General features: G+C 36.5%; 1 protein-coding gene across 7 annotated transcripts in view; it reads left to right on the forward strand.

Moving 5' to 3' along the window:
* PDE7A (phosphodiesterase 7A) overlaps window positions 1-14,904 on the forward strand; it is a 78,561-nt gene extending 63,657 nt beyond the window's left edge. For 5 of the 7 annotated variants that reach the window (XM_072852405.1, XM_072852406.1, XM_072852411.1 and 2 more), the window contains 9 exons: window positions 347-410; window positions 2,732-2,827; window positions 6,036-6,136; window positions 8,011-8,142; window positions 8,470-8,561; window positions 9,189-9,333; window positions 10,246-10,342; window positions 11,366-11,446; window positions 12,799-14,903. In XM_072852405.1, coding sequence (XP_072708506.1) covers window positions 347-410; window positions 2,732-2,827; window positions 6,036-6,136; window positions 8,011-8,142; window positions 8,470-8,561; window positions 9,189-9,333; window positions 10,246-10,342; window positions 11,366-11,446; window positions 12,799-13,010 — 1,020 coding nt within the window. In that variant the 3' untranslated portion in view covers window positions 13,011-14,903. Of the gene's footprint in view, window positions 1-346; window positions 411-2,731; window positions 2,828-6,035; window positions 6,137-8,010; window positions 8,143-8,469; window positions 8,562-9,188; window positions 9,334-10,245; window positions 10,343-11,365; window positions 11,447-12,798 lie in introns of all 7 variants that reach the window. The other 2 variants (XM_072852407.1, XM_072852408.1) reach the window with 2 other exon arrangements.
* The last annotated feature ends 1,704 nt before the right edge of the window (window positions 14,905-16,608 follow it).

Genomic DNA, 16,608 nt, shown 5'->3' on the forward strand with positions numbered 1-16,608 from the left:
TAAAAGTGGAAGAAGTCTGAACACAGAGTTACTCTGTCATACTATTTCTGGCTTTAACCTAATTGTTTTAAATTTTATTTCTTTTAAGAAATTGACTAAAGGATAAAGGGCAAATCTCAAGCCAGTACTGTTAAGACACTTCTTGTATTTCAGTTTTTCAATTTACAACATGTATTTTAAAGTTTTCCAGTTATCAGACAAATTTAATTATTATTTTAATACTATTTTTTGTATATAGAAATTCTAAGACTTCCATCAGTCTCTGAAATCTTAAATACTCCTCTGGGCTATGGGAAGATAGGCATATACTGAGAAAAAAAGTGATAGCTTTTGTGTTTTCTTTCAGTGTATGCTGGAGAAGGTTGGAAATTGGAATTTTGATATTTTTCTTTTTGATAGACTGACAAATGGTGAGTTTACTTTTGCTATTTCATTTGTGTTTTATCTGTTATCATTATTTAACTATTGCTCTTACATTGTGGTATGTGATTGCTTACTCACTAAAAAGCACAAATTTAATCAAGTAATACTTTTTGATTTAATAGTCTTTAATCTAAATCCTAGTTTGCCTGGTCGCTCTGTTAAAATACCATTACTGTCAGTACTGATAATCATAATTAATTTGTAGAAGAGGCCCTTCTTGTACTTTGTAGGTTGCTGTTCTTTCTTAGTAATTTGAAGTGGTAATTTGGTATAAACTAATAAATCATTTTGCTAACTTAGTCTTTTTTTAATTATGGAATGCTAGTAATTTATATGATTGTGTCCAAAAGGTCATTTATATTGAACAAGTATTTTTCTGATAAATTTAATGTTAGATAGAATAGTTCTATTACTTTACAGTACAATAAGAAGGCATGGTAGTGTGAATTCATTATAATTATGACATAATACCTAGAGAATTAGGAGTTGAGCAGACAGAAGCTGCTGTACACATAGCTTGCACAAAATACAAAAAGGAAGAGAATATTATGGTTCGTTTAGTACACCCGTTACAAATAGTGGTAGGAACTACAGAAGTAGTTGGTTTAAAAAAAAAATCAAAGTATTGTTTAAGTTAGGGACAGACAGAAAAGAGATCTGTAAACATGCTGGAAAGAGGAGGGAGGGCTGCTGCAGTGGGTATAGGGAAGTTTTGTATTATAATCACAGCAATGGAAGCTGAGTTTTGAATAGAATGGAAGGAGGAGATGAGCGAGTCCAGCATCACGGCAACATTTGTGCCAGTGTGGGAAGCGAATGGAGGGCAGCTCTTGCAGGTTTTTACATCAGTCAAGTGGAGTTGGTAGCAGAGATGCAGTTAGTGTTTCAAGTTGGCAGAAAGAAACAGAAATTAAGTTCAGAAAGGAAAATATGGCACCAAAAGATAATTTTCTCTCCTGTTCTGTTAAAGGGATGTTTGGCTTAATCTAGTGTAAAAGCAGTATCCTCACAGTTTGATTTAATACAGAAATGGCTATAAAAAATGAAAACTGAGGATTTTTACAAATAGAATGTTTATATAGGTAGATAAACTTGAGACTAGTTAACAGTGATAAAAAGCTATGTGTGCAAGTTAACCTGTTTGTAAGCATAGCTTATATCAGATTAGTTTCAGATGGGAGTAATCTGAAATCATCCTTTTTATATGAGGCCTTCTCTACCTTTTAAATATGCTTTTTTCAAATACATTTTCGATACTACCAGTACAGCTTCTATTGTGGAAGCCTTTCTATACCATCCTCTTTGCATCCTAATTTGGTCATTTTAGGAGGACATTTTGAACAGGCAGTCTTGTTCTTGAAAGTTTGTAAGGGGAGAATGCTGTATATGAAACTCTGCTTGATGAACTGCCTTGGATGAGCCTGTAAGAAACAAGCTACTCATACACAAGTCTTCAAACAACTTTTACTCATTGCGAGAAAGTGGCGTGCATGCGCAAGTACTTCAAGCCTAGTAGTAACCTAGATTTAGCAAAAAGTTTTGTCCTTTTGTACCTCAGTTTCTGTCTGTGCTAGGTTAATTCCTGCTAAACGAAGATTGTAAGAGTCAATGTACCGAAACCGAGTTATCTGCCACTATGTATTGTTTGCAGAGTAAATAAGCAAGCTACTTCAAGGAAACATTTGCAAGCTACTTCTCTGTCTCTTAGTTTTACTTGGTTACCGCTGCAAGTGATAGCAATATTATAGCTATGAGTAGGTGAAGTACACTGTAAGCTTGTAATAGCATAGATTTCCTAGAGAAACTTAAAACTTCTTGAGTTCTTGGTGAAATAAGGAGTAGTTTAGCAAAATACATGATAAAAATGAGAGATAGCATATGTATAATGTACACTAATTGATAGTGTTGGTTAGCTTTTTCCTTTGCCTGTTATTTTTGTATTTGGTTTTAAACTGTATGTCTGTTTATAAAAATCATGATGCAACATACCACAAAGTTGAATACCATTGTAACAGGTTACCATTGTAACCTTTTGCTTTTTTAATGTTCAGTAACATTTTCCTCTTATCAGTTGACAGTGGACAATTGGTGAATGCATTATAATTATGCAAAAACACTGGTGATTACTAGAGGAGATAGCTAATGGAATCTTGTCATGCAGTAAGATTTAAATATTTATCATAAATTGGTGTAGAGAAATTTGCTTGTATAATTTTTGTGACCGATTTGTTTGAAATAATACATTTCTTATGAAAGAGTCACTGATTTCATGGCTTCCAATGAATTAGTATTTTCATCTTATTTTTAGGAAACAGTCTAGTCAGCTTAACCTTTCATCTGTTTAATCTTCATGGACTAATTGAACACTTCCAGTTAGATACGATGAAACTTCGTAGATTTTTGGGTAAATACAGCTTTTTATTATGATGAATATTGCTGTTTATCCGCTTTTTTATACCTTAACTGAAGTGCTGGTTACAGTTTAGCAATAAGGTTTGAAGAGTACTGATGCAGTCCAGATTGTGCAGTGATTTAAATTATATTGATTGAGACAATCTCTCAAAGTTTCTATGAGTATAGAAATCTCCATGTTAAATCCAAGCAAGTATTACCAAGTTTAGTAGTTTTGTAGCAGATGCTGTATTGTATTTATTAAATCTAAATAATCAGGAATATATGTGACATTGTGTGACATTTTTATTGGGAAAGGCTAGGCAGCTCCTTTCTTTGTTTTGGTTTTCAGTTATCTTAATTTCCGAAGTTCATGATATAGTTTCCTAACTGTGTTGAACATGCCAGCTTGGCCATATTTAATGGTGCCAATTTGATGCTATCTCTTGCTTGCTCAAACTCTCCTACAAATAAGCACTGTACTGTGTGGGCATACTTTCTTCATACACAAAGTGCAACACAATTTTACTCGAATGTTTGGGCCTGTGGCAGTGGAATGTTTCAACAGAAGCAATTGTAAATATGATGTAGAATATTCAAACCAAGTGGTACTCTCACTTGACAGCTGAAAGAGCTGTCTTTCTGTATCCCCATACCATAGACACAAACGCTGGTGTGAGACTTCCCTCCTTTGGTGGTTCTGTGACACTACCTTCTATTTAATTTTGTGGAGTCGGATGCTTTTTTTAACTAAGCAGGAGAAACAAGTTTCTGGTCCCTTTTAGCAGGCTTTCACAGTTTCAAAGAAAACAATTTTGTGGTTACAAAGCCTGTCATTTAACAGAAATCGCATTTGGAAGGCTTTTCTCCCCTTTCAAATAAGATAATGTTTTTGTTTTCATCATTTAGTTCTCTTTCAGCTTCAAAAAAATTCACTTCTGTCTTGCATTTCCTGTTGTTTTAAAGTGGACTCAATTCCTTCCAGTTGTAAAACAACAGATCAGCTGACTTCGAGGACTGATATATTGGAATGTGAAGAAAATGATTATAGAACTCTGGTCTTAGGCTACTCAAGTTGTAACTGTGTGTGTTTTGTCTTTCTCATCTTGCTTCCTGATTAGTTGAGATTTAACAAAAGACAGTACTTGAAATTAAAGACCAGTTAGGAATGACTGGATTAGTTAAATGGCTATCAAAAGACAACAATAGTCTTAACTACATATGACTACTCAAAGCCATAAGTCACTAAAATGAGATTAGACTTGGAAGAAAGCAAAATTTTATTCTAGCTTTGAAATTCAACACTTTTCCCTTTTCATTAATGCCTTCTACTTAATAGCAGTAAGAAAAACATTTCATAGATCTGTCCTAGCTCATCTGTCCAATCAAGGAACCTTTCTTCCAAATACAGCTTCTTCGCGTGAACTCAATTAATTCTCCTCTTTTGCTACCTCTTATACTCTAGTCCAAAGTAATCTGAAGATCCAATTCCAGAAGACTAGGACAGGTCAAGTGGTCCATAGTGCCACAAAAAATTCACTTCATTTGAGAACTTACTGGAATCTTTTTAAGGAGAGAAATCTGATTTTAGTCCTTAGCAGGATCTCAACATTTTGTGTGTGTGTGTATATCACATGTGTGTGTGTGTGTATATGTTTGTTTATACACATACACAGTCTTTCTGTGATTTCCAAAGGTTACTTGGAGATGTGTGTGTGTATATATCTCTCTCTCACGTGTGTGTGTGTGTATATATGTTTGTTTATACACATACACAGTCTTTCTGTGATTTCCAAAGGTTACTTGGAGATGTGTCTCCTCCTACTGTGTGTTTTCAAGTTCTTATTCCAGACCTGAACAAGGGGAGAGGAAATCCAAAGTTCTATGTTCCTGGAAACATAGGGTTGTTGTGCCATTCTAGTTCTGGCAAACTGTGATCAAAATATTGTTCTAGGTCTGCTTTATTAAAATAAATAAGTTAAGAAAATTGTAAACTTCAGGTAGCTGGAGCAGCTTATGAAACCACAAAAAAGTGAGGAGTAAGCCAAGGACATCCTCATTCATGCACTGGATGTGAGCAATAGGTGAAAGGGAGTTCTACTGCAGGTTAATAGAGCCTGAAGATGCTTATTTTCGTTATTTTCCATATGAGGTGTCAGCTATGCATTGAGTACTGTTGAGATTACACGATGGTTACAGTATTTTGACTTTTCAAGAGCCACAGCTCTTCACAAATACCATGGCAGTAATGCTCTAACATTACAGTCACAATTACATGGAGGGTACTGGCTTGTAAACTGAGTAGGAAAAGAGGTTGTGGGCATGTTTGCTTGAATGGGACTGACAGACTGTGGTCAGCCAAGAAAATGTTGGGTTTTTTTCATGTTTGCTTGAAAGAGCTAATGTGTCATATCAGGCAAAACTTTAGAATATAGTTTGATTGCTGTGCTTCAGATCTTCTCCCCCTCCATCCTTTTTAACATTATAGTTCTTTTACTCTACGTATTCAAGCTAGTGTGCATGTCCTTTAAAGTATTCTACCTATAATGTTTAAAGACAGCCAGGAAGATGGAGGAGAGAGGAGGAAAGCAAGGAGGAAGTTAAATAGGGAATATTAAATCTAGGAATGGTTAGTCAGACCATCATCTAAATGAGATTCTTTTCTAAATTGCATATAGGCTTAAATTTGCCTCAGTACAAGTATGAGAAGATGCCTAAACTATGTAGAGGTGGCTTCCCATGACCACTCTCCTGAAGGGGAAAGAAAAGCACTTCATATGACAGGAAAGCAGTGCCTAATTCCTCTGATCCTGTCTGTTTTCAAGGCATGATATGAAGTCATCCTGATGCTTTGGTAAATAGTATCATCTTCATTTTGTATTCCAGGTTGCCTCAACATTCAGACAGGCTAGATTATCAAAAAGAGCCTTTCCTAGGAAGTTGTCAAAGTATCTCAGATTATATATTGATTTCAAGTTGTTTAATTTTTGCTCTGAGATGACTTTACCTGTAGTTGATTTCCTTTAGAAATTACTGTTTCTTCACATAAAAATCTTTTATACCTGGGTCTTGGTTCAACTGACAATTTATTGACTTTGACGCTTTTATGTGTATGTAACTTGTGATATTGCATATTTCTGTGCCTAACAAGGACATATAAAATGGTACTTGAAAAAAATTGCTATTTTATTTAAATTTGGATATTTGTTATTTTCCTGCAGTTATGGTTCAAGAAGATTATCACAGTCAAAACCCTTATCATAATGCAGTTCATGCTGCTGATGTGACTCAGGCCATGCACTGTTACTTAAAAGAGCCCAAGGTAAGGGAGTGTTCTCACTTTCTGTATGTACACATGATGTAAAATACATGTATTTGTGTGTGTGCATATAAATGGATTGTGTGCACATACATACTACATATATGTGTATATGCACACAGTTTTTATTAAAAACAAACAAACCCCAAAACCCAAAAAAACCCCCCGCTTTTTGAACACAAAAAGGCGGGGGAGGAATCTCCATGTTGCTGAGGCTGTGGGTTCACACTTAGCAGTATGCTTTTCTTTTTTCCCCTCTTCTGAGCTGGCATTGTCTTTTGTGTGACTTCATGTTGAACCAGAGAGGGAATTGATTAAGATTGCAGCTGTTTAACATAGCGCTGTGCCCCAAGACATTTACATAGAATCACAGCCTGAGTCAGAGCTGGTGATAATAAACGTGCGTATTCATGGTTTTGGGTGGGTTTTTTTGTTTGGTGATTGTTTTTTTTTCTCCAGAAACTACTGTTACCCTTGCTTTGCTCGTCTTTGATGTTAATGAATAGTATGCTTTTGCTAGAGGCAAGACATCAGGAGTTCTCTTTGGCCTTTCTTTCTAAAAAAGGGCAGTGTGACAGACCTTAAAGAGCTGAGCTAGTTGAGTGTGTGTTTCTTATTACTTGGGCTGCTGGCAGTCCACTGTAAATGATGTCTTGGACAATTTCCTGGGTAAATCCTGTCCTTCTGTATTAAATTGAAAACTGTAGTGCGCTCTAGCCAGGTGAGAAGTTGTCTACCTTGATGTAGATTATCACCAATCTGGTATTCTCTTGAATAGCATAGCTCTTTATTCTGCTTCTGAGGTAAAAACAAGTAAGTTCTGGCTCCATAGATGTTTTTCAGAGGCTCTTCACCCACTCCTCCCACTCAGTTTCTCAGTGCTGCTCTCAGATCAATTGTTGGTGCAGTGAGCCAAATCAGAGCTTATACACGATGAGCTTTTTTGATGGCATGCAGTTTGGAAGCTCTGAGCATTTTTTATTTAATACTCGTGATGGAAGTTTTGTAATGCTTCGGATACAAGTATAGACTTTGTATTTTTAGTAACATATACAGCTACTGGTTCTGTTGCACCAAAGTGCATTATAAACATGTGAGGCATGAGAGATGGCAAATGCAACAGGGAATATAAACTGGCTGTGTTTCACTTTTGTGCAGGCAGAACTGTCCTTTCTGGTTTAGTGAGAGCAAGACTTTATTACTGAGTTTAACTCTCAGACCTCCCAACCAGAAGTAGTAACAGCTCTGAACAGTGGAAATAAGTCCGTGCAGTTTCATGCTGAGTTAATTGACATGTACATTCTTCTTGAAAATATTTATTTTTGGCAGATTTTCCTCCTTCGGTTCTTTTCCTGGTAGACTTTGAAATATAATTTTGTGTAAGAGTAGAAATCCATTCTGAGCAGTTCTAAGGTCTTCAGAGCATTAGTTTCTTCATTCTAAGATGAAAGATTTTTATGTTTTTTTTTAAATATACCCTGTATTTAAAGCAGAATTGAAACATACAGAAAGACTTGGTAAATGAGATGGAGAGCTAATTTTAAGAACTTGCTGCTTTTACAGGATCTGGTTAGAAATAGTATTTCATTACAAGCCAGAAAGTAGCATTTTGTGTGCCAGCATTTTTTAAGGCTGAAGCTTCCCATTCAGAAAGAATAATGCTTAAACCATTGTTGAAATTTTGTAGCTTTGGCGGGGGGGGGGGAATACTGTGGAAAGTCAGTGGAATATTAGTTTTACATTATTAATTTTTTTTCTGAGTTTCTATTGGCTTTTAATTACTAAAAAAGAAAAACAAAAATGTGACACTCATGCACTTTTTCTAAGGGCATACTTGCATTGCTAACAGAATAACATTTGTTGCTATTATCTTACAGCTTTCCAAATCTTTAACTCCATGGGATGTTCTGCTCAGCTTAATAGCAGCTGCCACACATGATTTGGATCACCCAGGTGTTAACCAACCTTTCCTAATTAAAACAAACCATTACTTAGCAACTTTATATAAGGTAAGGACAAAATTGGCTGTTTTGTTAAAACCAAGTTTGGAGAATGCCTGGGGAGTACAGAAAAGGAGTATAAATTGTGATGTGCTTAACTAGTGATAGGTTTGAATCCAGACATTGTTTCCTAGCCACTGGGATAAAAAAAAAAGTGCAAGCTAACAAAATATTCAGGATTTGTGAGTTTTAACCTCCTTGGAAAAAAAAAAAAGAAAAGAAAGAAAAACACCACCCCCAAAACCCAATGAAACTCTGGTACTGCTCTTAGTATATGGCTCTTCAGTTTAAGAAAAAGTCATTGATTGATACCTGTAATAACCTTTTCATTCGCAGAATACCTCAGTATTAGAGAACCATCACTGGAGATCAGCAGTGGGGTTGCTGAGAGAGTCTGGTTTATTTGCACATATGTCATTAGAAAACAGGTATGTTTATACAAAATAGTATAGATTAGTTTAAGATGTAAGCAAGCTGTCACTAAGTAAGATGGCCTTGAAAAACAAGCTGAATTATTGCATGGCAGTTCTGAACACAAAACATATATTGTGATCTATTTTAAGAATTCCTGGATACCATGCTGTTGGAGTAGAGCAGTTCATGGTGCAATGTGATATTTGGAAAATAACATTTACTGCGAGCACACTGAAGAAGTGTATTCATATAGTCAAGCACCCATTTAGATTAAACTTGGCAGCCTTTTCTCGTTCTGCCACCACAACTGTAGTTTAAAATAGATCCTCTTCACCTACTTTAACAAGAAATAAGCTTTAAACAATTAGTTTGTGCATTTTTAAGAAAAAAAAGGGGGGGAGGGGTCTAAAAACTGGTTTAGTCTTCCTGAAAGCTTCCAATGAAACATCCTGATATTTCTATGGATGTTGTAGGAATTTTTCAGAGAGGGAAAACAACAGAAAGAAACAATTCAGTTTAAATGCTGATTATAAAGCTTGTATTTGTATAATAATGAATATGATAAAAAGACATGTAAATCTAGTAATGGCTGTTGTTCTTAATTGTTATGCTTTTTGAATGTCTGGTATCACTAATTTCAGGCAGCTGATGGAAAGCCAGATAGGTGACCTCATTCTTGCCACAGACATCAGTCAGCAAAATGAGTATCTGTCCATGTTTCGATCCCATTTGGATAGAGGAGACCTATGTTTAGAGAATGCGAACCATCGTCACTTCATTTTACAGGTGATCTTTTTGAAATATTTTGTAATATTTTTGAAAACATTTTTGTAATATTTTTGAAAACATAATTTTAGCATCAAAAATAATTTACTTAAAATGCTAAATACTACTTCTTCCAGACTATCTCCTACTTTCAAAATGAAGTAGAAATATATCTTTTAGTCATTTTGTTTCATTACAAAAAGGTTGTTCCCTCTACTTCAATCTCCCCCCGTCCCAGCACTTCTCCCAAGTGATGTTGTGTGTTGGTAGGTCTGATAACTTAGAGCTGATAAACCAAGGAGAGTTGTGTTTCTAAAATAAGGTTTAGTTCTTATGATGATTCCAGTGCAGTCTCAGAACTGTGCAATGCTTTGTCAGAACCTACTTCAGGAAAGGAAAGCACTATTCTTGTGAGTCAGTTTGCAGCTGTGTTAGAGAGAGGTTTAGCAAGCTTTAAAAAAAAAAAAAAAAGCCTTGAGAGTCTCTTTAGGTTTATAAAAATTTTTATTATTAGGTTCATGTTGTGGACTATAAAAGAAAGTGGACAAAGAGACAAGTTCAGTCCTGTGCAAACCATTATTAAAAATGTGAACTTCAGAGCCAGAAATGCAAAATACTGTTTGCTTGCTTTGATATTTCTTTTTTTGAATGTATAGTTGTCTCCTGTACTAGTGAATATACTAAATATAGGGCCTCTGAAATACTTTCACTTGACTGAATTTCCATATTACTCAGAGATGATCATGAGATCTGATAGTTCCCTGAGCGTTTCTTAAATATGATTACAGAACATAACTTTAGACTAAAGAAGCACAAGTGGTAGGTAGGTTTGTTATTCACAAAACTTAAAATAAACTGCTGTCAGGAAATAAATAATTACAGATGCTTCTGTTGGAGGGAGAGGTGATCTAACGCTGTATCTTAACTTACTAGATGGCTTTGAAGTGTGCTGATATTTGTAATCCATGTCGGACGTGGGAGCTGAGTAAGCAGTGGAGTGAAAAAGTAACAGAGGAGTTCTTCCATCAAGGCAAGTAAGAGTAGAAGTATCTGTTGGTACATAATATATTTACACTGTGGCGAGAGCGACAATGAGTCATAGCTGCTTGCAAATAAAGGGATTTATATTTAGGACTAATAGAGATTTACAGTACAGTGTGGGATTTTTTTACTTTCATGAGTTGTACTTCCTGCAAAAGGTCGGTGTTAACTAAAACCCAATGAAGAATCTGCTTAGAATCTGAATCTAGAATGGCTGGTTCAATAGATCCTTCAGCCCAAAAGGTGCTTCAGATGAATGATTATGCTCACTTTACATTTATCTAGTGGTTTCAGTAAACTATGAAATATATTCATCATGTACCTTCAATATTTAAACTTTGGCTGTGAGGCCTGTTGGTAAGCAGGTAAGAGCTAGGGAGGAGATTTTTAGTCACCATGCAGTTAATGCTACTTACTTATGTAAGCAGTTAATAAAGCTTTTAATTGACAAATGGAGTGAATTTCCTCCATTACTATTAAGTTGTTTTAATAGTAAAATAAAGTGTGCTTCTCCTTTTTAAGGCTAGTTTGGCTGACTTGAGACATGCTAATTTATACATGGGGAACAGACTGCTTTATTTGGTGCTAATCATGTGAAGCTTATTCTTAGATAAAGGTGATGGGGAAGCAGAACAACAAATTGGCTTCGGTGAGAAATTCCTGAAGGCTAAGCTATTCTCTTCCACATTGCTAAGGGGGGATCTTGATTTGTTATTTCTATGGCAGTCTAGGAGGTTTTGCAAGGAAGTGTGTTAATCCTTCAGGAAACCTGTGATTTGATGGTTTTTCTTTAATTATTGTTTGATGAAAAATACAAAGTACTGTTAGTCTCACCGACAGACCTACTTGGTTTTTTGAGGGAGATGAGGGAAGGAAGTAAATGCATTCAGCCTGCTGCAAGATACCATCCTTGTTAACCAACTTGCACCTCTCACCTCTATCAGTGTTTGATGATTCCATTTGGGTCTGGACTTGATGACTTAATAGTTGTATTACACTTTTATTTCTTTAGGAGATATTGAAAAAAAGTATCACTTGGGTGTGAGTCCACTTTGTGACCGACAGACGGAAACTATTGCCAACATCCAGATTGGTAACTGCAGTTCAATTTATTTTAGTAGATTTCTTTCAGGATGCAATTTGAAAAAAGTACCTTTTAGATACATTTCGTAGAGGTTATACACGCTGTGTGTGTGGCAGCACTTCGTTACAAAGAGCAAGTTTTTTCAATTTGCTGTATAACATTCCTCCCTTGAATTGAGTGTTTATGAAAGGTGCTGCACTGACAGTCCTGGAGACCGAAGCCCCTGTGTTTTCTCACAGAGCAGGTACAGCAGGGGACGCAGCTGTCTGACTTTTCCTGTGCTGCTGCCCAGAGCTTTCCTCATCTGAAGTGGCCAGTTTGGGAAGAAGAGGAGTGTTCATTATTCCCTTGTCCGTGCAGTCTCGGGTGCCTTTCGCAGCGAGGTTGCTGCAAAAGGGTTCCAGCTCTCTGGGTTTAGCTCTCTGGAATGTTAGCATTCCTTTTAAATGCAGCCTTAAAAAGGGTGGTGGGCAGAGATTTGATGGAGAACCGTGAATAGCCATTATATTAAATTTTTGCTAACTTGAGTTGAATTTAAAATAGCAAAAGGGCTGACTTTTTATAGTTATCTTTTAAATAAAGTTGTTCGTGGAGATTGAATGGGACTCAATGAAAAACATGGTAAAGAAAATAATCAATTTAACAAACATAATACGAATTAGTGCTTGAATTAGAGACAAAAAATGATGTGTTCAATCAGCTGCACTGTTTTAATTTAGAATGTTAGGAAATCATACATTTCTGTCATTGACAGATTCAATTTTGGTATTCTTACCATTGAATTTTTGGTTCATGGAAATGGACACTATAAATAAATGCACATGCACATACAAACATGTATATAAATGTTTGTATGTTGATGTTCTGTGGCTTTTTGTTTAAAAATTTCTGATTTGTGTTTTTCAGTATTTTTAATCAGCTTTAATATTGTTAAAAGGATGGGGTTTTTTCCATGTACTATAGTTCAGTCTGTCTATGGGGTAATTTGTTATAAAATACGTCTTTTAGAAATTTAGGTTTTGTAAAGTAGTTTGTGTGACTTAGTTGCTGATGTTTAGATTCTCCCCCCATGTTTTCCAATGTTTTCCTTTATTTGGTCATTGTTGTGAAAGAAAGGAGGTTAATTTGTAATCCAGTATAATGCTGTTCTTTTGACTGACCAGTAAAATCTTCTATATTTTGAGATACTATTTTGTAAAGATGCCCTAAATATTGAAATGAATTTTTAAATGCATGCTGGAGAACAATAGCCTGATGCATTGTTTATTTTTTGCTACTAAATTTTAATTAAAATATTTAGTTTGAGTGTGATTGTCCCGTTTTTTTTTCACTTGGATATGTTTGTTTGCTTGTTTTCGAAGGTTTTATGACCTACTTAGTGGAGCCACTGTTTGGGGAATGGGCCCGGTTTTCAAACACCAGGCTGTCGCAGACAATGCTTGGCCACCTGGGACTGAACAAGGCTAGCTGGAAGGGAGTGCAGAGGGAACAGTCTGGCAGCGGTGACGATGTTGACCCCGCTTTTGAGGAAATGGACTCAGACATATTACCTCAGGAACCTCGATTGTCCTGACCTCAATCTTCATGACAAAACTGCCTCTTCTCGTGGTATCTGCACGGTTGGATTAAAGGAGATACTTGCCTGCCCAAGGTTTTGGTAAAATGGTAAAATGCCAGCATTATTTATTTCCAAGTTTTCCTTTGACACAGACCACTTGAACCAGAATTTTTTAAACTGCAAGATCTGAACATAGAGCAATATGCATACGCCTCAGTTGGTTTTCGTTCGGAACCTTGAATATGCAAAGCACAGCAGTGACTGAGCCTTGAAGGAACAGTACGAAAGCTTCATTGTGCCACACGGTTTTGACTTTCTGGTGAAATTTGGAATACGGTCTTCAAATCTAAGACTTGAGATGGATTGTTCCACTTTCTTGGAATTTAGCAAGACTTGCATAAACGTGTTCAAAAGCATACCTTCCACTCAGTCCCTGTTTTAATACGGAAATGTGAAGTGCCCATCCTCTGCTGCCTCTGGCAAGACTTGATGTTTACAAATGTACTCTGAAACTATTGGTTCTAGACTTAACCTTTGCGCATGGCTGTGAAGGAACCACTAACTTGTTTTTTTTGCTTTTTTAAAAGAAAAAGATCAAATCTGAGACTGCAGCTCTTGTTTCTTTGGATGCCAGAAAAGCCTCCCATTTGCCATAATTTTGTTTGTGCACTGGGAACTGAGCATTCATCATAGAGCACAGCCAAGCTTTACTCCAGTGCTATATGGGAATGCAATTTTTTAATGGCAGAAAACACTTCTGAATTTGGGAAGGGAAGGGGTGGGGGTGGGGGGGGAGCGTCCGAACTGCATTGCGATTCTGCAGTGGAAACATCGCATGTTGTTTTCACTAGTGTACACTTGAACTGCACATGCAAGAAAAAGGTGGAATGTCTAAACACCATAATCAGCTCAGGGTATTTGCCAATCTGAAATAAAGTGGGATGGGAAGTGTGTCCTTCAGAACAAGGGTACAAATGCCCCTTTCGCTGCAGCGTGTGTGTATGTGTGGGTGTGTGAGTATGTTTGGGACGGGGGAGGGCGGGAGGGTACTGGGAAGGGTTTGAACGGCAGCATTTTTTTTTTTTTTAATTTATTCTTTTAGAATGTGACAATTTCATGAACAGCCACATTGGGGAGGAAACTGTAACAAATTGCTACAGATGCCTTAAACTATGCACAAAGCTAAGTGACCAAATTTGTTTTTGATTTGAAAAATAATAAAAAAAGTGCATTGTTTACGTATTCCTCCCTCTACTGAAACGTTACCCACTAATGGGGTTTTGATGGGAAAAGGAGAAAATGTTTTTTAGGACAAAATTAAAGGACTAATTTTAAACTTAAAACATTCCATTTTTGTAATTTGTTTTACATTGTTTTAAGTACAGTAAGCACAACTGTAATCTAGTTTGAGAAACTGGTGCTTTCTTTTAGTTCATTTGTATTTCCCTGTTATTATTGTAAAAGACTGTTTATTAATTCTGTTTACAGTTTGTTGCAACAGCCATTTTTGGGAGAGAGCTTCAGCGTAAAGCCATTTGTAAAGGCTTTGCCATATTCATTTTAATATGTGCCTGTTGCTGTTAACTTTTAATTAATAAAAATAAATCTTTTCACATTATGCTCCTGTACATTTAAGTTACGACCGAGTCCAGCATTATGGAAAGGTAGCTAAGGTTGCAGTCAGCTTCCACTGTAAAACTAAGCCAGCTTGTGGATTTGAAAAGACTAGTCCTCATATGCCAAAATTTATTGCCTCTTGGAGCTTGGCCTTTTACTGTTTGAAAAGCAAATCTGACTTACCTGATTGTTTCCCTTCTAAAATTAAGTTATTTATTATTCTTTCATGTTCCCTGAAGTGGTACCATTAATCTCAAAGTGGCCATGTTTAAAGAAATAAATTTATAATGAAACCATTTTTTCGAACCTGCGTGAACTTCCTTCCTTTGCTGTCAGTGCAAGTTCTTGCTGTTGTCTGACTTCAACAGAGAAGGATCGAATGTGATAATGAGCTTTGGTTATAACTTGCAGTAACAGAAAAGCCTTATTTTAACAGGTGGTCTTTGAAAGGGTGATACTTGCCAGTGCTGTTTGGAGCTGTTAGGACAAAGAGGTAACGCCTGTGTGTGAGTAACTTACTACAGAGAGACTGCAGCTAGGCTTCCTTACAGCCTGTAGGGTGTGGAAAATTATTGATTCCTCTTCGCTGTTTTCAAATAAAGAATATTCCAAGCCTGCAGCTATTTTCAAAACAGCCATTAACATCAGTATCTGATGATGTCATCTGTGACTCACATTTTTTAAAAAATGTGACTTGGTTTAAAGACAGGGCCTCAACAGCAATATAAATTTTGCTACTTGTTACAGGCTATTTATAAGCATATTCTAATATGCATTTACAAATGTATACAGTAATATTTCAATATAATATTTATAAACAAACTGAGTCTTGAACTTTGTGCAATCTTGCTGTCAGTAAGATTGATCTGTTGATAGGAACCAGTACAGCTTGTCAAGATGTTAGAGTAAAATGTGAATAATTTTGTTCAGAGCCACCTTTCCTGGAAAGGGGCTTCTATCTTTTCCTACAAGACTGGATTTAGAAAGACTGGTTCTAATCCCATCTATTAGTGTATTTCTGACATTTGACTGAATTAAAAAAAAAAAAAATGCCTTTTCTTGAATGTGCTCTCTAGAAATGCCTCCTACAAATCTACATGGAACGTCAACATTCCTACAGCTTAAAAGTTTCATGTGAAAGCTGAGAGCGTACACTTGCCAGGAGCATACCTAATGCGCTACAACCGCTCACAGCTGGTCAGCCCACGTGAGTCCAGAAACGTGTTACGGGATGGAGGCCAGGTCCTGGCCATAAATTGTTAAAACAATCTACAGATCTGCTCCTGGTGCACACCACTACTTGCTAACATACACAGACAGATACAAACAGGCCTTAGGTTATGTCTAAGGTCTCTGCCCAGTGTGTGTGAATGTCCTTAGTTTGAGCACCTCTGCTTGAGATGTTTTTCTGTGGGCAGTAGCATTGTGCATGTAAAAGATTTCAAGTAGAAAGATACAAATTAAGGTACAGAAAAGTATGAAATAAATTATTTGATGGCAGCTTTGTGATTTTATTTTCTTGTGCAGGTGACATTACCATAATTTTACATCACTAGTGTAAGGCTTGCCACGTTTTTGTATTTCTGGGGTGCTGGATACCTGCACCTCGTATCAGCAGTTCAAACTGAAAATGTTTAGTGTGGTTTTTTCCCATGCTTTAGCCTAGTTTAATAGGTCAAGTGATGTCCTGAATTTTACGGTTAATGTAACTCAGTCCAGTTCAATAATTATTGCAAATGTCAGAGTTCAAATGAAGTAAGTTGAAACACTTTCAGCAGTGGTTTTCTGGGCCAGGTGTTCTGAAGTGGTGGCCCTTTGGGAGGGGGATGGTTGTGCCACACCAAGGGACTGTCAGGGCAACCCAGTGTACAAGGGGATGGAGAGACGGTTAAATGAGTGCCTTCCTGCTAAGTTTGTGGTGAGGCATAAAGTTCTCACTGGTTCCTGATATTTTTTTTTTTAATCTGAGTGTAACTGAAGTAACAGTGCTGTGCTG

This window comes from Ciconia boyciana, chromosome 2, assembly GCF_034638445.1.
Source record: "Ciconia boyciana chromosome 2, ASM3463844v1, whole genome shotgun sequence".
Taxonomy (NCBI): Eukaryota; Metazoa; Chordata; class Aves; order Ciconiiformes; family Ciconiidae; genus Ciconia; species Ciconia boyciana.